Source organism: Peromyscus californicus, unplaced genomic scaffold (genome assembly GCF_007827085.1).
Source record: "Peromyscus californicus insignis strain IS unplaced genomic scaffold, ASM782708v3 Scaffold_8__1_contigs__length_139910024, whole genome shotgun sequence".
In the NCBI taxonomy this organism is placed as follows: Eukaryota; Metazoa; Chordata; class Mammalia; order Rodentia; family Cricetidae; genus Peromyscus; species Peromyscus californicus.
Genome location: NW_026294606.1, coordinates 112311448 through 112339285, shown reverse-complemented (window position 1 = coordinate 112339285; position 27838 = coordinate 112311448). Strand labels below are relative to the sequence as shown.

General features: G+C 36.3%; 1 protein-coding gene across 5 annotated transcripts in view; it reads right to left on the bottom strand.

Moving 5' to 3' along the window:
- Cdh8 (cadherin 8) overlaps positions 1-27838 on the bottom strand; it is a 378431-nt gene that overhangs the window by 236620 nt on the left and 113973 nt on the right. For all 5 annotated transcript variants that reach the window (XM_052728105.1, XM_052728106.1, XM_052728108.1 and 2 more), the window contains exon 3: positions 10353-10647. In XM_052728105.1, the coding sequence (XP_052584065.1) occupies positions 10353-10647 (295 nt within the window). The remainder of the gene's footprint in view (positions 1-10352; positions 10648-27838) is intronic.

Genomic DNA, 27838 nt, shown 5'->3' with positions numbered 1-27838 from the left:
AGAGAGCGCAAAAAGCAGGTTACAAACTAAGGATTATAAAAGGAGTGTGTCAAACTTAAGACAGTTTGTCAAGACACAGCATCCTTTGATGTTTGAAGCATATGTGACATTTAATCTTTCTTTAATTATAAAAAAGTGTGAAAATCTCTTCTATTATTACCTTGTACATATTCTCTCTTTGAGGCTATAATATGTACTAGGCAATGACAGAATACCATCCTAATTCATGTAAGATGCAGTCATCATAATTTTAAATTCACTTCTTAGAAATGGCAAATTTCTCTGTTTAGCTGCATGCTAATATAACATGTGGCCTTGCACAGAAACAAAATATATTCCCTTTAGATATTTTAAGGCTTTTATTGACTGAAGTTACTGTTCTGATACAGACTATTTTTGAAAACAATGAATTCTATGATCATATGAATGTCTGAATCACTATAAGAGCATAAAATAGTAAAATATAAAATTATGTTAATATTTTAAAGGCCAGAATAACAATACAAGCTCAATTAATTTCAGGATTTCTCAAATACGTTAAACTTTTTACATTAAACCTATTTTTGTATTCTCTTCTTTTTGTGAGAAGTGTCTTTTTTTCTTTCTCTCTCTGTCTCTTGCTGTGAGATGTCTTGGCTGTGGTATGTCTTTCTGTATGCTTTGAATATGTGTTACTCACATTGGCAATTAATAAAGCTGCATTAGCCTATGGCAGGGCAGGATAGAGTTAGGCTGGAAAATCCTAGAGAGATAGTGAAAGGAGAATGGAGAATAAGGGGAGACATCAACAAGTCATTCAAGGAGCAACATGTAATGGGACACAGGTAAAGCCATGGAACACATGATGATACATAGATTAATAGTAATGAATTGAGTTAAGTTATACAAGCCAGGTAGCAAGAAGCAAGAAGCCTGGGCCATACAATTTGTGATTAATAGGAAGCCTCTGAGTGATTATTATATAAACTGCTACAGGACCATGGGGCCAGGTGGGACTTGACAAACTTCTGGCTATACTCTTCCTTTGTTTTTTACTAATTAATTTATTTATATGCATTATTATTTTGCCTGTATGTTTGTCTGTGTGAAGGTGTCAGATTCCCTGCAACTAGAATTATAGACAATTGTGATTTGCCATATGAGTGCTGGTAATTAAACCTGGGTCCTCTGGAAGAGCAGCCGGTGCTCTTAAACACTGAGCCACCTTTCCAACTTCTCTCTTTTTTTCTTATTTATTTATTTATTTATTTATTTATTTATTTATTTATTTATTTATTTATTTATTTATTTTGAGATCAAAGAGCCAGCAGAGGATCAGGCTGTTTGTTGTGAGATTGTCTTCTAGTAAGGCTACTTTTAATACAGATTTTAAAATATTACTATCTATCTATTATATAGCAAGACTAAAATAAATATAGATACTGTTACATTGTCTCCATTCCTGTCTTCTGACTGAATAATTCAATGTAGAAGTTATTAGACTTGGCTGTCAACACAGGAGTAAATGTTATAGCCTTCAAAGACAGGGAGGTAGAGGCAGTCTTCAAGAGGAGATGCACAATAGTATGCAAAAATAGAGTGGTTAAAACAGAAAACTAGAAATAAATTATCTAAGGATTAGTGAATTATTTGATTAAAAATACATAGACGATTTTTAAAGGACTTGGGTTTCTTATGGTTGAGGATATTGAAAATGAGAAAAAGAACCACTCTTGGGTTCCTTTTGAGTTGACATGAAAGACAGAACCTTATATGGTGTCCAATGGACACAGTTTGTACTAGATACCAAGAGCTCCCATGACAAACTACCCTAAATTAGCTTGCTTAAAACAACAGAATTGCCTTTTTGCCAAGATGGTGCCGAAAGCGGAGAAGGAAGCTCCTGCCCCTCCCAAAGCCGAACTCAAAGCAAAGGCCTTGTATAGCATGAATCTTAACAGTTCTTATTAATAAGGTCAAACCTGAGGCCAGTTATTGGGGTGAATACTGGAAGATCAGAGAGACAGAACAAGCCAAAGCTACCTCACCTTGCCGGATCCTCAGCTGGTCTTGTTTCCTCAGACTGAGTCCTCATCCAGAATGGCTCTCAGCTGAACTGCTTCTCGAAAGCCTGAAGCTTAACCAGCTAAAAGCTTCTAGTTTCTGGTCTCCATGCCTTATATATCTTTCTGTTTTTGCCATCACTCCCTGGGATTAAAGGCTGGCTTTCTGGGATTAAAGGAGTGAGTCACCATGCTTGCCTGTATCCTTGAACACATGGATTTCTGCCTCTGGAATGCTAGGATTAAAGGTGTGTGCTACCACTGCCTAACCTCTATGTTTAATATTGTGGCTTTTCTGTTCTCTGACCCCAGATAAGTTTATTAGGATACACAGTATTTTGGGGAACACAATACTACCACAGCCTTGAAAGTCAAGAAGGCAGTGCTAAAAGGTATCCATAGCCACAAAAAGAAGAAGATCCGGACATCACCCATGTTCCGGCGGCCCAAGACTCTGCGGCCCTGGAGGCAGCCCAAATATCCTGAAAGAGCGCTCCCAGGAGAAACAAGCTTGACCACTATGCCATCAGCAAATTCCCTTGACCACTGAGTCAGCCATGAGGAAGATAGAAGACAACAACACACTTGTGTTCATTGTGGGTGTCAAGGCCAACAAGCACCAGATCAAACAGGCTGTAAAGAAACTCTATGACATTGATGTGGCCAAAGTCAACACCCTCATAAGGGCAGATGGAGAGAAGAAGGCGTATGTTGGGTTGGCTCCTGACTATGATGCTCTGGATGTTGCCAACAATATTGGGATCATCTAAACTGAGTCCAGCTGGCTAATTCTAAATACACTTTTACACCATAAATAAATAAATAAATAAATAAATAGATAGATAGATAGATAGATAGATAGATAGATAGATAGATAAATAAATAAATAACCCAGAATTTTACTTTTATATAGTTCCTGAATCTGAAATCATAGTGTCCATAAGATCACTATGGGAGCACCCACCATACCCTTTTTAGGTAGTTCTTGGCTTCTGATAGCACAACTCATGTTTTTGCCTTTGGCTATATATGGTTTTGAGTAACTGTATTTTTGCATTGTTTTATGTAACTATACAGATAGTTGTATTTATATGCAACCATTTATAATATGAACTAATCTAATCATATGCACAATTATCTTCTTTCCAAATAAATTCACTCTCTAAAGTTCTGAGTAGGTAAGTACATAGAAGATTTTTAGGGACACAATTCAACCATGTATAGATGAGTAGTGTGTGTGTGTGTGTGTGTGTGTGTGTGTGTGTGTGTGTGTGTGTGTTTAAGCATATACATATCCTCAATAAATTCTTCAAATTCTCCTTGTTCATGAAGTTTTGGGAATACTGACTCCCTAACAACAAATAATAAAACTACTATCTAGATTTTGACACATCAGGCTAATTCCCTTTAAATGGTATTGGATTTCTTTGTATAAATATCTAATTCTATGACTGAATTAAACATGCAAACTGAGCTTCAAATACTTTGTTGACCCTGAAGGTAAAAACTTTGCCCAAAGAATAATGGGGATCAGCTTCTTATCATACCATGTTCTTGTTGAAGATAATCTGAGCATCATCATAAATACTTTAAATAGCTGTAATGACATACTACATAAAAGTAAATCTAAACCTCCAAACCAATGTAAGTAAATTTACAAACAAAGAAATTGAAAGAGGAAAATATTCTACCTAAGAAATGTCATAGAATGAGAGAACTGAGAAAATCCATGATTGCATTTCAACATGCTAATAATTAATTTAGTCATGAAACTTATTGATGTTAAAATTTGGTCTTCACTCTCTGATGAGAAATAAGATATTTATGAAGGCTCATTTTATCAAGCGCAAAGACAAAAAAAATAGATTTATATGGTAAATACATGCATATACTTCCTCAGTAGAGTGATCAAAGTTATTGTCACCAATAATGGAATAACTAGAGCACCTCACATGAGTCGGTATTGCTTTGTCTTGGAAAGCATTGTCAAAAGGCACATTCTGAATTCAGCCGAGGAAGTAACTGACAAACTTTCAGAACCGTTATGATTTTTTTTTTCTGTAGTTGTCAAGTATACAGATGATGGCAGGGAAGAGAAGACTGCAGAAAACTGAACTATGAGAGTGATGATCTCTCATACATGCTTGGTCCCAGAGAGGTTCCTCTTTACCACAAATGGGCATAATTTGGACAGTTGAAGTACTCTGATACTCCTGCTCTAACAGCAAAAGAATGTTCATATTCAGTCTCTGAACTTGATGGTGGTGGTGCTGTGGTATATAATGACATTCTTATAATAAGCACTTACTGAGCAGAGGGGGAGACGAAGCATTAACACTTTGCTCTCTGATAGTTCGGGAAAGATGTTTGGATGATACCTACTCCTTTCTCTTAAGATTTAATCTATTTAAAATTAAAGATAATAATAATCACTAAGAAGTGTATGTGTTTTACATTGGCCTCCCTTAAAAAAAGAAGTCTTTAGCATAAAAGGGCACTTTTACAAAGACTCATAATGTTAATGTTAAAGAAGAAAAAAATGAATGAAAAAAAGATTTTTTTCAGGTAGAAAACATCTGAATAACTTCGAGGTTTTAACTTTTTCTTTAAACTATGCCACTGTTCAGTTTCATATCATGTACAGATTTCCATTATTTCTTATGTGGGAAGACACTGGAAATTAGTGGATTTGACTTTTTAAAAAACATATTTACCAACTTATTTTGTAAACATTTCATGAGGTTTCAATTATTTTTTGGGGGTGGAAAGTACATTATCACTCTGCTCTCACCATCAGCAAAACCAGAGTCCACTCAAGCCATTTTCTTTTGTCTTTATGTCTAATGCATTAGCAGCACTTGGGCTCCTTTCTCTCACCACAGGGATCTTAGTGAATGTTTATTGCTGCTTGAATTCCTCTGTGATGTATTAGTCTTACATTTTTATACATTGGTAACTGTATAATATCTCACTCAAACTTTTTTTCTTTGCAACTTTCTTGTCACATCTTCAATTTAATTTGCAAAGTATGCTGACCTCAAAAGCTCCCTCACCTTAGAAGAACATTAACTAGATAAATATGCAACATAATCATTGCTCTCATACAAATAAAATTCTCTAGAGATATTATCAGAGATCAGTAGAGCATGATGGTTAAACCCATGGGAGGTAGCAACAGATGTTTAAACTTAAATCTAAGCACCTTAATTTAATATCTGGCTTTATATTAGCAACTTTTTTCCTGTTTTCTGATTAAAACCAACACATACTAGGAAAACTTATCTCTGTACTAAAATCACAGTACTATTGCAGATATTAAAAGGATTTAACACACACGCTAAGCTGGGGTAACTTTTCAATGCACATTATTCACTCTTAGAGCAGTCCTAGGCTGCAATGAAACTGAAATGACCTCTAGTGTTATGTAATCTGTAGCTGCATCAACAGCAATGAAACAACGACCCACAGCTCAAATTCTACCTGCTGTCATGTCCCTTTAGCACCTTTTGACTAACATGCCATTTTAAACAAAAATAATCTTCATTCGAACATGTAAATTCATAGACTAATTGTTGTTGAACAAGTTTGCATTGATCGTGGTGTTCACCATGCTTTCATCAATTTATTGAATGATATTGCTAACAGTAAATCATAGATTGGTGATAAAGAAACTAGTTTTTATTGGCTATCAGTACTGGATATCAAAGTGGTACACAGTTAGCACTTTGATGGTTGACATTCTCCAAGCACCCTCCTGCTAGGATTTACTGTGTGTACAAGGCAGATGAAGTGGACCTAAAATGGGAGCTTTGTCACTCTCACAATGGAAATCAGATTTGGAACTTAATAACTCCAGAATCAATTCATAAAGCAAATAGGAAGTTTGCTGTATGTACCTCAATCCAGATTTAGACTTACATTCAGAGTTAAAACATCCCTACCTCAATTATACAACATCATTAGGATATATACTGACTAGTTGAAGTAATAAATACAGGCAAAACTTAACTTAAAAAGTAACTTCAGTTTCCACTGTTAAAGTAAGACACACACAACACAGCTTTGCTTTAGAAGCAAATTATCATCAAGTTCTGAAATTCTCTGTAGAATATAAAAGAACCAGGTCTCCAGCTTCCAAGTAAGATATTTCTAAATTAATGTGGCTTTCATTTGGGTATGTGTGTGTATATCTATATCTATATCTATATCTATCTATATCCAAATAGATATAGATATAGATACATAGTATGTGTGTGTGTGTATGTATGTATGTGTATGCTTGCCAACTTGCAGGCAATTTTGGAACATCATCACATTCATTTCAGTTTAATATCAGTAAATTTCTCAATTAGAACTTTATTTTTTTTTCACTTCCTGCTCAATGAAATCCCTCAGTTCTCGCTGGCATTACTCAGGACGCGCAGGTGAAGTGCTGGCATTTTTGCAGTACCAAAGGAAGAAAATGAAAGAAGAAGGAAGCAAGGGAAGAGACACTATGAGAGAGAACAGTGGTGATAGGTAGAGAATGGAAACAGTAGATGACCTTCATCCCAGGAGTCACCTTCATGAGCAATGAAAGGAATAATTCACACTTGAGTAAAAAACAGCATAGCTGCCTCTGCTTCCTTTAGCCAAAGAAATTAGCGTCCAACAAAAACCAGATACCCATTGCTTAAAATCAATACATATAAGAATGTACAAATGTAATGTGGGGAATGCATTAATAAAAACAATTTCACCAACACCAAAGCACCAAATAATGGTACATACAAACTCTTAAAGCATTCCTTTACCTTGTATTTAAGCATGGGAATCCTTAACAGCAATAAAACTAGGCCGTAATTTCACCTTTTAAAATTTCACAATCAACCCCTGAATAAAGAGTGATACAAATCTGCACTGGTAATTTCAACAAAGTCTCTGTGAATTCGGGGAGATTTGTTACATATTAAGGATTTAAACATTCATGTGCATATGTACAGTATGTATATTTGAGGGAAAGTATACATGTATGTGTATATAACGATTACTTAAGTCTATCCCTTTAGAAGAAAACAAGATAACAGAGAGAGAGAGAGAGAGAGAGAGAGAGAGAGAGAGAGAGAGAGAGAGAGAGAGAGGTACACATACACATGCCATTCTGTAGCAAATAACACCTTTTATAACTTTTCATCTCTACAATAACTTTGAAATTTGTATACATATCTGGACTTCTATTCTCTAGCATGTTTATCAGGCATGTGACACACATGCACAGAAAGGGCATTCTCTGATACATTTATAGCCAACAGATACAGTGTTGGCCTTAAGAAAAGGAAACAGTAGCATGGGACTGTCACAGTTGCCCTGTTCACTGTATATCACTAATTAAGCACACTCTGTGTTCTGAAAGGTGCTGATAATTCTGTTTTTAGGAACTGTCTTACTAAAATCTAGATAAAAAGACAAATGAGGTAAGTTTCTTGACCTAAAGGAGTAGATCAAACAAGTTGTAAAAGGAAAAGAAAAATCACCTAACATTTCTCACTTCCTGCTTGTACTTCAGAATTTAAACGATGTGCAGAGATGGGGATGTTTCTGCTTGTTTGTGTGCTTCATTTTTATGGTGGTGCTGATGGAGGAGAGGTACATTATGGCCAGGAATTCATAAAAGTTTCCCCCAAGAAAATGTGTCATTTTGGTCATCTATAGAGCAAACCATTCAGTTTTGATGAGCAGAAAAAATAAATAAAAATAGGATTCCTCTCATAAGAAGTAGATAAAATGGGTTCCTGGCAGGAGAAATATATGGGTAAGAGATGAAGAGCTAAAATCAGTTCTGATTTGCTGCTGAAATAGGTGTTTCTACCCAAGTTTTATTATAGGCTGGCATGGAACAGGAGATCAAATGAAAATAAAGCCATCAAAACCTCCCTGGCTAAGGAGCATGGGTATTTTTATTCAGTGAAGGAAAACACACACACACACACACACACACACAGAGAGAGAGAGAGAGAGAGAGAGAGAGAGAGAGAGAGAGAGAGAGAGAGAGAGAGAGCAAGCGAGCTATGGACTATATGGAAGATTATTTCCTTTGTAAATGCAGATAATGCTTAATCAAGTTAACATATGCAGGCTACAGAGATAAGCCATTTGCAGACACTGGGTCTGATCTAGGAGGATTCGATCTAAGAATGAAGTGAGCAATTAAGACTGCACTGCAGAATTCCCAGTCCTAAATGGAATATATATATATACCACATGCCTCCTACAGAAGCTCCAGGATCATTACAGAAGAGGGAGCAGAAAGGTTTTAAAAGTCAGAGGTGATAGATGACTACAAAGAAATGGTGACTTCTGGGCAGACCAGGGTACCTGCACAGATGAACTCACAGTGGTGTGATACCATACAGAATGCCTGTGGAAGGCTAACCTCAATCCATTCCAGCATGAAAAGGGAAGATAGGCATGAAGCTCTACCACTAAATGAGGAGATATTGACAGTTATTGGCTGCTGGGAGAGAAAGGGTCAGTTTTCTTTAAAAGTATAACCCCTGATAAGAAAAAAATTGACCCATATCTTTCAAGTTTTATGTGGAGTTTCAGTGTGTATTGGGACACAGAAATTGTAGAAGTCTGGATCAGAAACATATAAAGAAAAGTCATAATTTTGGTTTTTAATATTGTGTTTGGTGGTCTTCGGGACTCTATGTGAAAACACACAGGAAGCATGTGAGCATGTAGGCTATGGGTTTAATTAAGCAGACAGATGAAGCAGTTGTTGGGATTTTAAAGCTATCCACACAGAGCAAGTGGCTGAAGACCTAGGCTGACAAATTAAAGGTAAATAGAAAAGAAAGAAGTTAGAGGGGTTGAAACAAGAAGAAAGAAAGAGTAAGAAGAGAAGAGGGGGAAGGAAAAAGAGGAGGAGGGGGATGACGAAGAATAGGAGAAGGACAAACAGGTAAAGGAGAAGGAGAGAGGAAAAAAAACAGAATAGAAACAGGTATGAGGAAGGAACAATAACCCCAATGAACAAACCATAGGAATAAGTGACTAAAAATGGGTACGTGACCAAATGTTGACCGGGCAGCTGACACCCAAGACTGAGCAACTAAAAGCAACTACCATGTCAAGATCATACTGGCAATATAAGGGACAAGGTGATATGTGTACCTGATAATTAGCAATAAATTCATCCTTGAAGTCTACCATCTTTGTGTTGATGTTTTCCATCTATAACTTTCTTCCTGGTGTTTGTATCTGTGCCACGTTCCTGAGATACAGAACCTAGAAACAGGGTTTTTGATCCGAATCTCTGGCAGAAACTTTAATGTCAGATTGGGGGACTCTTTAAATAATGAATTCAGATTTCTGTAATCACTTAATCTTTGGTGGGTTTTTTTTCTGATATTTTTAAAAAATCAGTTTTGTTACTTTTACTTGTGTCTAGTCTATCTGTCTTTGCTGGTTATCTTCATCATTAAATGCAATTGGAAACAAACTAGGCTGTATATCGCATGTGCAGAAACGACTTTTGTGATACTATGCTTTGAATTTAGCATCTTTCCTCCTGACCTGTCAGGCAAGAAAGAGATCTGAAAACTCTCCTTTTATCATAAATAGTCTGAGATTTGGCGGCTTCTATATCAAAGCTTGGGTTGAAAAATAGTTTAAAAGATCTACAGGAGAGAGGAGTTAAAATCATATTCTGAAAAGCATTTTGCTTTGCTGTTTAGGTAATAAATGCATCAATGATTCAGAGAAAGGAGTAAGTGAATGGTAGTAGCAATAATTTGTACACACCATAAGGTTAAGGTAAATGAGCCATAAAAAGAAAAACTCATTGGTAAGAGTGACTGTATAATCCACTGTGGACTCTGCTCACTTGCTCAGGCCAGTATCTGCATAACTCTAGTCCTAAATTGTTTTCTATGTCTCTGTGTGCTACATCTGCATGTGAATATACACAAACAAATAATTAAACATGAAACAAATATCAATAGGATTATCCTGTCATGTTGGAACAAATCTTGATAAATCCATCTCAGTAACAATACTTGCCTATGACAGGAATACAAATTTAGCCTATTGAAATACTGCTGCATAAGGAGCAGTATTTTAATAAAACCACTCCTCTGTCACTTTCTATCACTAAGGGACTAAAGTTATTGAGCTGTGGAACGTAGGCCAAGAAAGGGGATTTGGAAATGCAAATGAGTGATAAGTAGGAAATAAATGTCTTTTATTCAGCAACATACCATCCCTGATGCCGAGAGCTATTTGAAAAAATGACTCTTAACAGGTCTGTGAAATTGGAAGCATACATACCCAAAATGGACATCTCTGGCACAGTAGCATGATACGGTCCATTGAGAAACTCTGGTGCATTGTCGTTGATGTCTTGAACTTTAATAATAAATTCAGAAGGAGGCTCAAGAGGTTTGTTTGTCTCCCAGTCCACTGCCTGAGCTGTTAGTGTATACTCAGCCTTTTCCTCTCGGTCAAGTCTTTTTATAGCATGGATATCTCCAGTTATATCATTTATTTGAAAGATTGTCCCAGCTCCATCACCTGATAGGATATACTTGATTTTTTTGCTTCCAGGATCCAAGTCTGTGTGCAACTAAAATGAAAAATAGCAGTAGTTAGTTATGGAGATGGTTAAATTATATTCTGATTGATTTAACTGACTCTTGCTTGTCAAATTGATTCTTTTACACTACCCCCTAAGTCTCTGCTAAGTAAAGTTGTACAAATAATATATAGTTTTATTCACAGCATGTTATGTTAAAATGTAATGAGCTTCACCAGTTCAGCTTTTACAAAGTGTTCAAATGTGTTTAATATAAATTCACATGGTTTCAAAAGGATGAGAAAGAATAGAAAACACATTTCATCTATACTTTTTTGACTAATTGATACACATAAACACTCACACACAGAATGTTATTATTATTGCCTTTTATTTATTTATTTTTTTTTATTTTTATTTTTTTTTGGTTTTTCGAGACAGGGTTTCTCTGTGTAGCTTTGCGCCTTTCCTGGAACTCACTCGGTAGTCCAGGCTGGCCTCGAACTCACAGAGATCCGCCTGGCTCTGCCTCCCGAGTGCTGGGATTAAAGGCGTGCGCCACCACCGCCCGGCTATTATTGCCTTTTATGAAGTACAATGAGGCAGGAACCATAAGTCAGTTTTAATACAAACATCTCCTTAAATTTTGTTTAAATGAGTTGATATTTAGTATGAGATCCTAAAACTGGAGGGCCAACATGGCTCATAACCTCTGCAGGGTTCATATTTGATAAGATCAGATGGAGTGGCCCAAGAGTTTAGACAGATTGATGCTATAGTTATGCAAAACAGCAATAACAAAAAAATCTAACGACTCAAATTATATAGTAAAGACTTTCGTTTCTTTCTTTACTTCTCAACAATTTTTCTAATCCAGGAAATCATTCCACATAATAGAAATGATTATTAATGATAGAACACAGGAGCACATTTTCAAGCAAAAGAATATAACTTCATGAAAAATGACAGCTTTTCAAGAAGAATTCAAATCTATCACATATCACATCTATGACTGTTGATTGAACAAAACTTATAGTGTTTAAATATGAAGTAAGGTCTTGGCCTTACAGACATAGGTAGGTGCTGAGTAAAGCAGAATCCCATGTTGAGAAGACTTTTTTAATTTGTTCACAAGAGGGAGTTAGGAATACTCCAATATGTTGCTTCCCCCATGACACTATGTAGACTCCTGCTTTAAAAAATAAATTAATTTAAAAAAATATTAAGTTGATTATTTGGGAACTGTTGAGATGGCTCAGCAGTTAAGGACTATCTTGGAGAGGAACAAGGTTCAATTCCTAGGATTCCCATGGTGGATCACAACCATCTATAACTCCAGGTCCAGGGAATCTGATGTCCCCTTTTAACCTCCATGGGCACCGTGCATGTAAGTTGTTCATGTATGTACACATAGACAAACAGTCACACACATAATACAAATCTAAATAAGTGCACGTTATTTTAGAATCTTGCATTTGTAAAAGAAATTATGCAATTAACATTGTGAAATAATGCTTAGATGCACATATTTCTGTTTAACTCTCTTATTTAACTGCCAACAGAGTCCTAATTTTTTGCACCTAGAGATATAAAGTATTTTTTCCTTAAACAAGTAGGTGTGTTGTCGAAAGAAACTCCTACAAATTCAAAAGGCATTGTGTGTTCCTGGGATTCCTTTTAATCAGAACAGGCTCTATCGCTTTCCTCTCCAATTTGAATTGTATTTAGCGCTTCAATAAATGAAAAGAAAAGATTATGAAAAAGACATAAAATAGCAACAAAGAGCCTAAATACATTGAGATCTCCTGCTTTAACTTTGAATATTTTTAAAAGTTGAGGCATAAGATTACATCAAATATTTATTGAATCTCAAAGTGTATCCCTTTCATTTATTGTATTAAATTTATGAACAAGAACAAATATTGAAACGCCACTTTATCTTAATGAATGTAGGATTATAATTCATTAATGTGATATTAATCCTAATTTATGAGCATTTTAATTTATGTGCATTTTAACATTTCCATTAGCATTTTTATTAAAAAAAGAACATTTGAATAATATATCATTCATAGAGGCTTCTGTTCATAAAGCAGCCATTCTGAGGACAAGGGGATACTCATATATCTCACTCTGATCCATAGTTTTTTAAATTAACAAATAAACCATACAAATTGGCCGTATTGTTATTTTTGCTAGAAATTATTTCAGCCATAGTTTCTTCCTAAATACCAATAGCATCTTTTTAATAAATTGTATTATGACACTAGGTTTCATGATCACTTGTATCTAAAAATAAGAAAAATGAAGCAAAAAGCAGAGGAAATTTTTTTCCTTAAGAATAAACGCAGTGGTAAAATTTAGGTCTTTTTAATAATCTTTTCTGTGGAGATTAACATATTTTTGGGCTTCATTTATTCTAGGGATATAACAATCAACCAGCCTAATTCATTTTAGAACCTGAGATAATGTATCAATCTAAAAACTATTTAAATATAAAAGCATCCATATTGAGTATAAAATAGCTGAAACCATTTTCATTCCATAAGTTCTTCAACTCTGTACAACTGTTATTCCAGGTATAAGTCAATTTGCAACCAAATGTAAACAACTTGCGCCGTTGAAATGGTTCAAGCAGGCAAAGACACTTGCCATCAAGCTGGAGAATTTGAATTCAAATCCCGGAACCAGCACAATGATAGATAGAACCTTCTGGTAATTGTCTTCTCACTTATACTTGTGCCCAATAGGACACAAAGATGTACACACACACACACACACACACACACACACACACACACACACACACACTAAAATGTTTATACGTGTAAAAAAAAAATAAAGTGACTTTTACTTAAAGTATTCTAGGAATGACTGGAGAAACTTAACATTACATGCATTCTGTTCTAGTGGCCTTTTCCTGTCAACTTCACACAACCTAGAGAAACCTGAGTAGGAACTCCCAATTAAGGGATTGACTTTATCAGAACGGCTTGTTAACAAACCAGCAAGTAGCATGCATGCAAAGTTCCTGCTCCAAGACCATGTTGAGTTCCAGCCCTGACATCCCTCCATACTGGATTGTAACTTGTAACTGAAAGTTTAAGCTAAATAAGAACTTTCCTCTCCTAAGTTGTTTTTGGTCATGGTGCCAGTCACAGCAACAAAAATTAAATAAGAACAGAAACTGGTACCAGAGAAGTGGATGTTACTGTGATGATCTTGACTGTATTGTTTCCAGGGGATTGTGGAATACTTTGTGCTGGAAAATTGTCCAGATCTTATTGAGTTGTCCTAGCGGGAGCTTGGGAGGTATGAGTGCTGAGGGAAATAGGGACGTGGAGTCCTGGACTTTCATCATGTATGTCCTGATCAGATTAAGCTAAAGACTAATCATTGATTCACAGGAGAAAGGTTCCACAGAGCTCAAACCTGTGCTTCACTGGACATTGGAATGCTAAACAATCTGCAGCTGAAAAATCAGCTGTGATTAACAAGAGATTAGCACTCTACGGGTGAAAACTTCTCTGCTTCATTGGGAAACTAAGAAAACATTTCCTTAGAAAACTAGTTCAAGAAGAGCAGGTTGTGTCTCTAGCTGGAAGCTGAACATGATAATGTATAAGAGTCCCCACATGGTCCTCATTTGGAACATGCAACATCAAGGGGGTCATGGAGAGCTTATGAAACCTAACATTGTGTGGTAGGGTTGGAATCCCCATGGAGAGCCCATGAAAAGGCAATGGTGAAGATATGCTTCATTTGCAAATGGAGACCTCACGATTTTGGGATATCTGTTATGGATAGTATCAGGTATGAGCTGGAGCTGGACTAAACATGTGAGACAACTATGTGTGGCTGATGATGGAAAATGTGGAGTAGTGGGACTATCTTAGACATTTAGAGTTAGAAGACAATACAGTAATTGAGTCCTACATGTTATACATTGAGCTATAGAATTTAGGCTTACACTGCTACATCTTAGTTTTTTTCAAGTGTGATTGTTTTTGTACTCCAGGTCTTCCCCTTTGGAATAAAAAAATATGTAAAATTTTTTTGTATTTGTTTTATAGGAGCTCACTTTTAAAAGAGACTGGACTTTTTTTTAGATTTTTTTATTCATTTTACATACAAATCAAAGATTCCCCTCTTCCCTCCTCCTGCCCCTCCAGCCTCCCCCTCCTTCCAATCCCCCATTCCTTCCTACAAGAAGATAAGACCTCCCATGGGGAGGTACATTTAGTAGTGGCAGGTCCAATCCCCTACCCCTGCTTCAAGGCTGTGCAAGGTGTCTCATCATAGGTAGTGAACTCCAAAAAGTCTGCTCATGCACCTGGATAGAGGGAAACATCATGGGGATAGGGAGAAACCAGGTGCTAGGGAAGTTCCCAGGAACCCCCAAGAATGACCCCAGCTTACATTGCTAGCAATAGTGGAAAGGGTGCCTGAACTGGCTTACTCCAGTAATCATATCAGTGAATACCCTAACTGTCATTACAGAGCCTTCATCCAGTAACTGATGGAAGCAGATGCAGAGATCCACAGCCAAACACCAGGCCGAACTCAAGGAATCCAGTCACAGAGAGAAAAAAGAAATTCTATGAGCAACAGCACTAAGACGGGGCATTTTAAAGAGACTGTGGACTTTTAAAAATATTTGAAATTTTAAAGCTTGTGTTGTGTTATGATATAGCATCATATATATTATATTCTGATATTAAAATGAGGCCTTTGCATCTCTCTCTCTTAGCTCTCTCTCTCTCTCTCTCTCTCTCTCTCTCTCTCTATATATATATATATATATATATATATCACATGCATACACATTCATACACACAAAAACATGCAAAAACACTAGGTAAGCAATTTGACATTATAACAAAAAAGTTTGTGGGTATTCAACAAAAAGCAATTGATAAAAAGAGACAAGGCACATGGAATGCTGAGTCTGGCCCTCAGGGTAGTGGCAAGGTGCAGTTACAAGCTACTACTTTTTATATTCTTTCTCACGTGTTTGTTGGATCCTAAACACTTAAAGCAATGATTCTATCCATCATTTCATCCCAATGAAATGAGTTTGTGATGCTAAAGACATCCCAAGTGTACTAAACTTTCACAATTGTGCGTAATCTGGACATGTGAACATTGCCTTTCTCAGGGGCTACTTTTGCTAACTGGAGCATAATAAGGCCCACATGAAAATCAGCCTAGATGGATATGACCCCTTGGGCTTAGTATGGCACAAGACTACATTATCTTTTGTATTAATAAGCATGCAGAATGCAACCTAAACTATTTCATGTATTATCTTAGAAACAGGTGATGAACACTGTCTCTGCTCTCAGGGTCTCAGTTTGTGGTAGATAAACCAGAACATAAACCTGAGGGGAAGTATAATAATTACTATTGTTGTTTTTATAGTTATGTTGCTATTGTTTGAATAAATGTTTTCCCCATGGGCTAGTACAATGAATGATTGGTTTCCATATGGTGACAACATTTGGGAAGGCTCTGGAAACTTCAATAGAGGGATCTATTTGAAGGAAGAGGACCTGATATAATTTTCAAATGCAGAGTGCAGAGCATGGAGGACTTGACTGGCTCACAGGCTGCCACACATCCATCATCATGAGTTGCTGACCAAGCATGGGACCAACCAATCATGAGCTGAACCCTTTGAGAGTATGAGTCTAAACAATGCTGGCCTCCCTTAAGTGGTTTATGTCAAATACTGTGTCATAATAATGCAAAAAGAGCATATATATATATATATATATATATATATATATATATATATATGCTATGAGCAACAGCACTGAGACGGGGCATTTTAAAGAGACTGTAAATGTATATATATATATCAAGGATTTTCTGTATGGTAAGCACTTTGCCAGTAACACCTGCTGTTGCAGCAAACCTGAGAACACTCCTCCGTTTTTTGGAGGTGTACAAATTGTCCAATATGCAGAGGTGATCACAGTCTTTTACATTAAATCTTCAATTTCAGAATCATGACAGGGCTGCTCATGATGGAGCTGAATCATGAGAACTGGCATCATTGCACTCTCATCGTCTTCCACATATTTGCATGACACCTCCCAATTAAAAGACAAGTTTATGCTGTAAGAATCGTGGGAAGATGCATTTGCATTTCCTTCTCCTTGGCATTCCCTTTACCTAGTAATGTGTTTGTCATGTTGTTGGAAGCTCAATAAATATTTGTGGAGTTCAGTGACTGTAAAGGAAGAAAAAAAAAGAACAGCTCCCATTTTATTTTAAAACAGTGGTTTAAAGAAGGAAGCAAAAGAATTTAGAAAAGTTAAATCCAGGTACTTAAATGTTATCTGTGGAAAACATGAGCTTTGGGGCACCCCCAAATATGTTTTCAAATTTTGATGCCAACATAGGAACTAAGACAGATAAGTTAATAAAAGAGTAAGTGGATTACTAGAGAGTACTGTGTAATGGATAAATTAAAAATAACAACTGCTGATTATGTCATACTTGGCTGTTACCATTCTCAGAATTGGAGTAAAAACATAGATTCTTCTTATGATTTTATTGTGAGAAAAGAAAATCTCCTTTCTTCTCTCATAGGCTTCTCTATGACCATAAGTTAATTCAATACATAGAACCTAGGGTAAATTATTTTCTGTTAGTATTAATTTAGGACAAAATTGTGTTACAGTTATCAGACAGAATTATTCTAGGACATTTTCACTACATCTTCTTCTCAAATGAGATGAAGGCTGAGATTGAGTACATAGTTAAAATCACATCCTTAACTGAAAATCAGGTATGCTCGACATCACAACTTATTTTGAAATTCTGTACAATCCAAATGGGCATCATGGAAATGTGTCTCTGATTTATCATTTTCCCTTCAGGAAATATAAAAGTTATAGGGAGAAAATCAGCATCTAATTAGAATCTAAGATTTCACAGGGGTTTACTGGCAGCAGACATCACTGCTGTTCATGGATCCTAGTTTTACATGAATGTTATCTAACAAAACGTTAACAAGCTCAGCACTCTTGAATCACACTACGTGATTGACTATCTTCTCAGGATCTAGCATAGTGCCCGCTGGGTAGAAACTGGTCTATGAACTATCAATTCATCTGTGAATAAATTATGATCCGTTAATCACAATCATTCCACATTAAGATAGTACCAGCCAATTTGACGCAATATGTGTTTGGCCTGAATATTTGAGATGATAACAATGTAAAACTTCAGTCTAGAACAGATACATACATAGACTGCTGTGAGAGTGACTGTGTGGGTTAGGAAAAAGAATAAGAGGAGCAAATGAGTTGTTTTCATGTTTCTAGACTGTTTTCCTGAAAGCCCAAGAGTTATTATCAAGTTTGTCTTTTTTTTTTTATTCTAACTTCTGATCTAGGTGCTCAACAGACCATCTTCCAAAGGTTGCTGGGCCAGCATAAATTTCATCATTCTAATGAATCCCAGTAATTATAATACAAAAGAACTGGACAATCACTTGATGCTTGGGTCTGATAAGCAAATAAAACATGCATGATGATTCAGAGTTAAGTAGAGCACCCTGTGACGGTGACAGGTACAGCAAAGCAGAGAAGATGTCATACTGGGCAGTATATTGAGGGAAATACACTCATTTGTTGTTCTAATACTAAGTAAATATAAATAATGCAAATTACTTTTCATTTAGTCAACCAATTGTTAAAAAATTGTAGGATTAAATTACACAACAAAACAATGGCCATAAAAACATGCTAAGATTTTAGCAAACAACAACTTGGGGACAGGTAATTATTCCTCCCATGACATAGTATGAGGAGATATAAGCTCACAGAAATAAAAAAAAAAATCCCTAAGGAATTCTCAGATAAACCAATTTGTCCTTGAATTTGCCTTAAGAACAGAAAGGATAAAGAAGAAATGTCTCATAACTCAATGAAAAAGACCACAATATGCATCCTGTGTCCTTCGTTGTTGTGATAAACTGCTTTGAAAAAAAAAAAGCAAGCACATGAAGCACTGTATCTATACTGAAGTGTAAATTATATTCGCTTCAGGAAAACAAGGCAACACACACAGGTTTCTCAGTTATTTACATTAGATAATATGTAGCACTGCAATGACTCAGGCACATACCCTTCATATTCTGTTTCATCTTCCAATGTGAATAAAGTTTGATCTAGCCATGGGGACTGGTGCCCAGAGAAATGGAAAATTAGAAGTAAGTCCAAGTGAAGTGATATTTTGTACTGTGTGCAGCTGAGAATGCAGTCAGAAAAAGGAAGTTACTGCTTTTGCTATTCTTAAAGAGTAAGTTTCATAAAAGCAGGTCATCTGTGTTAGTCACATTATAACAAATAGTATGCATTGTATCTGGTGCATACTGAGAGCTGATGAGCACAAACATAATTTATCTGCATAGGGGAAATCATAATTTCCTACAACTTGTCATTGATATAAATAATATATATATATTTTAATAATATAATTTCAATGATATAAATATAAAATGTTGCAGGTAGTTTTCCTGCCTGGCCCACAGTCAGGACAAATCTCTCTCACCTGCCAGTCCCACAGCCGCTCAGAGCCGACCAAGTAAACACAGAGACTTACATTGGTTACAAACTGTATGGCCGTGGCAGGCTTCTTGCTAACTTTTCTTACAGGTTAAATTAATCCATTTCTATAAATCTATACCTTGCCACGTGGCTTGTGGCTTACCGGCATCTTCACATGCTGTTTGTCATCATGGCAGCTGGCAGTGTCTCTGACTCAGCCTTCCACTTCCCAGTTTTATTCTCCTCCTTGTCCCGCCTACACTTCCTGCCTGGCCACTAGCCAATCAGTGATTTATTTATTGACCAATCAGCAACACACTTGACATACAGACCATCCCACAGCAAAATGTGAAGGCTCACTTGTTGCTACTAGATTGATTTTTCTTAAGTTGAATCAATTAATCAATTGACCAGACAAACCCAATGAGGTCCATTTAAAATCCTACATATTTTAGAAACTTCTGTAAAGAACTTCAGGACAGCATAATTGGTCAGTTTGGAGTAGATAAATGAGAACTTGACAGTGGTGCTGGAGGTAAAGTACAATGGGTAGAGCATGTGTCTTGTATGCATAAAGGACAGATTTGAACACCTGCACCAAGATATTTTAAACAACAACAATAAAAAAAACGTAAACAATGGAGAGATCATCATGGTTTAGAAATAGACAAAAAGAAGATAGATAGACAAACAGACAGACAAACAGATCGACAGATAGATAGAGATATACAACACAATCTGCAGATTAATCATCCTGTAAAAGTGTGAAAAGAAATACGCACAGAACTAAAAGCAATGTGCCACGCTAGTAAGTACAAAGGAGTGATACTGACAAGGATGAACTACTAAAACTGACATTCTTGAGGGAAATCTGCTACCATTTTGCTTCTGGATCACAGCTCTTCAGATCTACAAACATGATGTGTCATGTCTATTGCAAACTTACTGCTTTTTGCTAAACTCCAATAAGATTCACAGGCTTCTCTTTGTGTGTCTCTCTCCTTCCTTTCCTTCCTCCCTCCCTTTTTCTTATCTCCTTCCTTCCCTCCTTCCCCTTTCTTCTGTCTGTCCTTCCTTCTCTCCCTTCTTTCTTCTTCCTTAATATCTTCCTTTGGAAAAAATAGAACAAATGGCAATGCATGGATGCAAACGCATATCGACACAGTTTAGAGAATATTTGAGTTAATGCAGTGACCCAATGTTTTTGCAGATTAAGACATATATGCAAGCTAAGTCAGTGCAAAAGTATTCACTTTAACGGAATACAGAGAAAGGTAAGTGGAATAATCTATTCTGTAGTAATAGTAAATAATTAAAATTGCTTATTTTATTGAAAGTGCATTTAAAATTACCCCAGGAATGCTCAAATTCTAGGTTCTCCGTGGTTCTCTTTTCTTTTGGATAGTAGATGGATAGTCAAATTGCAGTATTTAATCAAAAAATCATAAAAAGTAAACTAACAGAAACTCATTTCTTGTCATTTTTAAGCAGTTATTTATTTTACTAAATGTTGACAACATAAATAAACTTGTGTTCCATCTGTAGATGTAAAATATGTTGCATTTCAGAGACTCTTAAGAGAAATGGGAATGGAAATTATCACTCTTTATTTGTGCCTCTTAAAACTAGTCTCTACTTAGCTATTTTTATGGTCGCATCTAAACGTCTTGTCGCCAAGGCTGTGTACTACTATGACCAGAGCTGGTGGAGGATATTTTGATACATGGTTTTACCTACATGCTAATAACAGCCTGGATCAAGAATCAGTTCTTATAAAATTAAAAGCCAATAGGTTTATCTAACATAACCAGATATTGGGAGTGACAGTCCAGTGTATGAGTTCTAGAATGAGCATATAATAAATAATAGAACTAGATAGAAACAAACTATAAAATAGTAGGGAATTTACTTAACCTTTGCAATAGTCAGTTTCCTTATTTTCAAAATGTTTTAATAGTAATACCCTTTAAAGTTTCTAGAATGATTTAAGTGGACAATGTATATAATGTAATAAAGCCAGAATATCTTCCAAGATCAAAGAAATTCAAATAAAAATACAGAGATTTAATGTATCTTTAGGCAACACAAGGATATTTTCTGATTAACCTGTACATTAATTCCCACCCCCCAAAAAAAACCATTTAGAAAAAATTAAATCTGAAAATTCAACACAGAGAATCTTAATCACAGTAAAATTTAAAACGTAACTTACAAAACTTGTATTCACTTATTTGTGAGTTTGAGTAAGAGATGGAAGGGGACATACATGTACATGTAGAACTGAGGGAACAATTTTTCAGGAGTCAGCCTTCCCTCTCCACGATGGGCCATGGGTTCTAGACATCAAACTCAGGATTATGTGGCAAGTGTTTTTACCTTCTGGGTAATTATACTAGCCTAAGAATGTAACTTCATGAGTTGGCTGAGCTCAGCTTAACCCTAGCTCATATTGGTCATCTTGCTTGAGTGGATAAGAGTACAGAGAAATAGTAAAAGCACCACTATTACTGAAAACACATTAACATGAATGGATAAAAACATGGATGAGTTAATAGAGGGCTAGTTAGATGAATAGATGGACAGGTTGATAACATTATTCAAAGGAAAAATGTAGGTAGATGAATGATTTTATTGATAAATCCATAGGAGAAGTTAAAGGTAGGTAAAGGGATATCTAATAGAATACTACTCTCAACTTACATTTATTTTCTAACTCAACCTGAACATTTTGAATTTATAAGTAAATGAACACATGAAAGAAATAATGAACGAGTAAGCTGTAAAAGTCCCACATTTTTTTTCCACTAAAAGATTTATGCTGTTTCAAAACATTATTCCTCATTGGATGGTGGTATCACACGCCATTAATCCCAGCACTCAGGAGGCAGAGACAGGCGGATCTCTGTGAGTTCAAGGCCAGCCTGGGTTACAGAGTGAGTTCCAGGAAAGGCACAAAGCTACACAGAGAAGCCCTGTCTTGAAAAACAAAAACAAACAAACAAACAAATAAACAAACAAAAACTACCACTATTTCTCAAATTATACAAAAGTAAATAGTCATTTTAATTTTAAATTTAAGTGTTAATTATAAGTGATACTTACATAAAGATCTTTGATAAATATTTAGCTTTCAACAAACTAATGTCTCTTTTCTTGAGAATCTCATGTGTATGTGTTTATATGAAATGGGATATATACCTAAATATGTGAATATGTAGAAAGATAGACAGATGTAAAGAGAGATAGAAATAGAGACAATTAAGATAAAAATAAAAATGCCTATTTATCTCCTCAAACAATTACAAAAAACTAAGTTCAATGTATTAATCTACAATATAAAATAATGATGAGATAAGATGAAAGCACCTAGGAAGAGAGTCTCAAAGGTCTTTATTACTCAAAGAACTTGTGTAACCAGACAGTTAGTAACAGGAGTTTAAAATATGAAATAGATTTATAACATAGAAGTCACAATTACTGTCTAAACAGCTTCTCCTTGATATGCAAATAAGTGATAAAGGCAGGCCTGTGAAAGAGTGATCACATCAAGGCAACCTTGATGACTAAGGTCCACTGGCCAAGTGCAAGAGAAACAACTCCCTCTAGAGATTATAGAAAACAACTTTACCATGTTCCAATGAGAATTGGATTGAGAAAATATAAGATAATAAATTTAAGTCACTAAATTTGTGAATCCTTTTCCCCAAAACAGAGAATAAAGGAATGATTTGCTATCAATACTGTGATAAAATCGAGGAAAGTGTTTTCACTTCAAGTGGCTAAGAATGTTGAATGTACCCTATATCCTTTCCTGTTTGGTAACATAAGAGAAGGGATACTGGATTAACTTTGGGATGTTTGATAGTCCAAATAGTCTCTGAATATTGAGATGCATCCTCCCTGTTTGCACAGCTATTTGACATTTTCAATATACTTCCATGGAGACTCCTTAGAAAATTTACACAGTCAAGTTACCAGTCAAAGGAGTAACCTATTCGTTTTATTATATAACCATTTCCTCAAGGATATTAATTGAAAGTGTCGTGCATCCAATATTCTAAATTCTTTTCTCTTTTATCTCATCTAATTTTCACAAAAAGCCCTATTCTTTGATTTACATAGTTCAAAAACTGATGGTTTGAGATCTAAGCAGTTGCTCAATATCTCATACATGCAATCCATGGAAAAAATGATTCAAACCAAAGTCTATCTGCTGAACAAGCTCTTATGTATTTTACAGTTTTAATGTATTGTGCTAAAACCAAACACAGGCCACAAAAAAAAAAAAAAAAAAGTTCCTAATACCGATGTAATAACTGCTCAGTTGTTTGTTTGGGTTTTTTGTTTTGTTTTGGTTTGGTTTGGTTTTTCAAGACAGGGTTTCTCTGTGTAGCTTTGCGCCTTTCCTGGAACTCGCTTTGGAGACCAGGCTGGCCTCGAAATCACAGAGATCTGCCTGGCTCTGCCTCCCGAGTGCTGGGATTAAAGGCTTGTGCCACCACTGCCTGGCGGTTTTTTTTTTTTTTTTTGACATATATTTCACATATTACTTGTTTGAAAATTGGGCTCTTGTGGGAATTACCTGAAGCCAAGTATCATTAACCCAGTGGCATGGCATAAAAAATAGAGACTTAGATATCATGATCCCTAGAAACCCGTAATATTTGGTTAACATATCAGAGTTCAGGAACTTCAACTCTTCTGAGAAAAGTAGACTATTGGTAGAAACTTCCCAAGGCCAGGGGCTACAATCAGAGAATGGGGTAGAGGAAAGTGCCCTCTGCCAAGAGAGAAGCTTTGGGAAAATCTCGAAAGGCTAAGAGATAGAATTTAAGAGGCATGACAGAAGGTTTACAGCAAACTGACAAAATGGACAACTCAAATATATTTTGCAAACCAGACTCTAACTCAGCAAATATTCTACTCAAATATTCATATATAAATACCTTCTCTAAAAAAAAATCAATAGAACTTTTCTTTGTACAGTATGCAATTGCCTAAAATAATTGCTATAACTTGAAGCTGTTCTACAAAGGCTCCCTTGTTAAAGATTGTTTCTAGATCTGAGAGGAATCCCTGGACCCTTTAGAGGATGGGTGGGTAGAAATATGCCTTAAAAAGGGGTATTAGATCTGTGTTACTTAGACTTTTGTTGTTGTGTTGAAGTAACTAAAAAAAAAAGGAAAGATAGAGAGCATGAGAGAAAGAGAGAGAGAGAGGAAGAAAGAAAGAGAGAAAGGAAGAAAGAGAGAAAGAAAGAAAGAAAGAAAGAAAGAAAGAAAGAAAGAAAGAAAGAAAGAAAAAGAAAAAATAAGTAGGGATTTATTCTGGCTAGTAGTTTCAGAGATTTTATTCCATAGGTATTTGGTATTTGGCCTCATCACTGTGGCTCTGTGTTGGGGAAGAACATCTGGTAGAGAGGGCACTAAGTAGCAGAGTTGCTTACATTAAATATGTAAGAAAGCAGTAAAAAAGAAGTAACCAGGGTAAAAATACAATCCTTTAATGCACAGCCATATAATATACTTCCTCTAAGTTACACTTTCCACAGTTCCCAATAGTCAACTTGTATTTTAAGTCCGTGATTAGATTAGCTTACTGGTGACTCATGATGGCCGAGCTCTTGTGATTCATTCACTGTCTGACAGCAGCACCTAGGAACATTGCTTCCATTGAGGACCGGGCATTTAGAACATGATCATTCAAGAGAGGCACTTCATATCTAAATCCACACTGCAACCCATTGTTTCCCCTTTCTCTTTTTCTAGCTCCCCTGAGAATAGCCTCCTCCACTATGAAGCATTACAACACCACAGGATAAAGCTACCTGGCTGACAACCTGTAAACTGAAACCTCGGAAACCATGAGTGAATACAAGCTTTTCTGATTTTTAAACTATCAACTTGGCTATTTGTTTTTTCACAGCAATTTAGGAACAACATGGTTAAGGAACATATTGGATGCATCATATCAAATTTTAAATTAAAAAAGTTTACCATACTTTGTCTTCCTAGTAGGTCTATATGTTCAAGATAAAGAACTGTAAGTTCATATATTTTTGAAATTCTTCCATTCATTCTGACTATAAGAAAGTAATATTATATTTGGTCTGATGGTTCTTCTAAATACCTCTTTTTTTTCAGATATCCTGGTTTTATCTGACAGAAAACTTTAGAATACTACTGCAAAAGCAAAAGATATCTTGTCAGGACAGGATAGGGGATCACATTGACAAGAATACGGAAACAGCCCATGGATTTTGCATATAATTAATTTGCTATTAATTTTGTGTGCTTGAGAAGAGAAACTGTGCATACTCATTGCTAATGTGAAAAATTGTCACACATGGAAAAGGAATGGAATTTCTAACACATTGAAGTAAAAATATTGACTTCATTAGCATATTGCAGAGAGGTAACAATGAAACTTCAGCTATTATTCAACTGTTTGACTTATAAGACTGGTGGGGAGTTTTGTTTTGTTTTTTTCCAAAGTACTCATGTGCCTAGACTAAGACAGTGAAGTTCAGCATTGAGTAAATTTGTGTGTGCTGGGGGTCTTGCAAATTAGTTGTTTTTTTTTTTGTTTTTGTTTTTGTTTTTTTTGTTTTTGTTTTTGTTTTTTCGAGACAGGGTTTCTCTGAGTAGCTTTGCGCCTTTCCTGGGACTCACTTGGTAGCCCAGGCTGGCCTCGAACTCGCAGAGATCCGCCTGGCTCTGCCTCCCTAGTGCTGGGATTAAAGGCGTGCACCACCACCGCCCGGCTAGTTTTTTTTTTAAAAGGAAAGAAATGAGAGGATGAAAGAATGGGATGCTGTCCTGATCCTAGGCACTGGATTTATTCATCTGCAGCTAAATTTTGGAATGGCTGCTCTCAGTTGTTAAGATGTAAAGCAGCTCATCAAGTGGCCAGATTCCACTGAAGTCCCAGCCCTTCTGACTTTCAGTTCTAAAGCACTAAGATAGGCTGAAAAGGCAGCATCCTAAAACACCTGCCGGATTCACCTGTCACTACCCCGTTGACCCCTAGAAGAAGGTTATCCTTCAGTATTTTAACACCATTTCCTAAAATGTTAAATGCTTGACTGGGCTACTTTCTAGAGTCCTTCAGAATTGCTCAAGTGGAGAGTGCGCAGATGAGCCTCTATCCACCTGAACAACTTTCCTAAAGCCTGAGGGTCTTGGCTCATCAAGATCTCAGACTCCATTTGTCTTGTGCTTTCTACCTACACATAATAAAACTTTTTCAAGTAATGTATTGTGTGTGTAAGGGTTATGAGTCACTAGAATCAGGCAAGTAGTAAAAAAACATGTATAATCCAGTGAACTGAAATTGCAACAGTGCACAGTGATACTGCTTTACAAGGGCACTCGAGAGTTCTGGCAATGAACAAAGCAGTCAGATTAGTAAGGAAGTCTTCAAACCCCCATGGGAATCCCCTGTATGTGGACTTCATACCTGAAACAAGAAGGTACAGAGCAGCAGTTATGAGAGTGGTCCACTAGAATCTGGGTGTCTCTAGAACCTGCTCAGAGCTTCTAGAAGATCAGTGTTAGTTATGCTTGTCATTGTACTGGGATGTTTAGAGAAGGTACATATATGATGACAGATTATTACCTTTGAATACAATGGTGGCAAGCCCATTTTCACTCACTCCCAAGTGTTGGAAAAAAAATCACAAGAAAATGTATTCAATGTGACTTTGTAAATGACTAGGGAATCTCAACCAGATATACCTATTTTTGAATGTTTTGTGTAATGAAATGGGATGTGCACACAGAACTTCTGCCACACATTGAAGCAGAAACATGTCTAAAATTTGAAACATACTGATTGTTTCTGTTATAATGCAAGCTTGTACAACCACTTTGGAAATCAATATGGCACTTTCTTAGAAAATTGGGAATCCATCTCCCCCAAGATCCAGCTATACCACTCTTGGGCATATACCCAAGGAATGCTCAACCACACCATAAGAGCACTTGTTCAGCTATGTTCATATCAGCATTGTTTGTAATAACCAGAACATGGAAACAACCTAGATGCCCTTCAACAGAAGAATGGATAAACAAAATGTGGTACATATACACAATGGAATACTACTCAGCAGAGAAAAACAATGACATCATGAGGTTTGCAGAAAAATGGATGGATCTAGAAGAAATCATCCTGAGTGAGGTAACCCAGACTCAGAAAGACAAACATGGTATGTACTCACTCATAGCAGGATACTAGATGTGGAACAAGGATGACTTGTCTGCTATTCACATCACCAGGGAGGCTACCTGGAAAACAGGACCCCAAGAAAGACACGGGGATCGCCCAATGACAGAGAAATGGAATGAGATCTACATGAACAGTCTGAACATGAGTGGGGGTACTGAAAGGCGAGGGTCGAGGGAAAGAGAGCTTGGGGGAGCGGGAGATCCCAGCTGGATCAACAACAGAGAGGGAGAACAAGGAATAGGAGACCATGGTAAATGAAGACCACATGAGAATAGGAAGAAGCAAAGTGCTAGAGAGGCCCACAGAAATCCACAAAGATACCCACACAACAGACTGCTGGCAATGGTCGAGAGACAGCCCGAACTGACCTACTCTAGTGATGGGATGGCCAAACACCCTAATTGTCGTGATAGAAACCTCATCCAACTACTGAGGGATCTGGATGCAGAGATCCA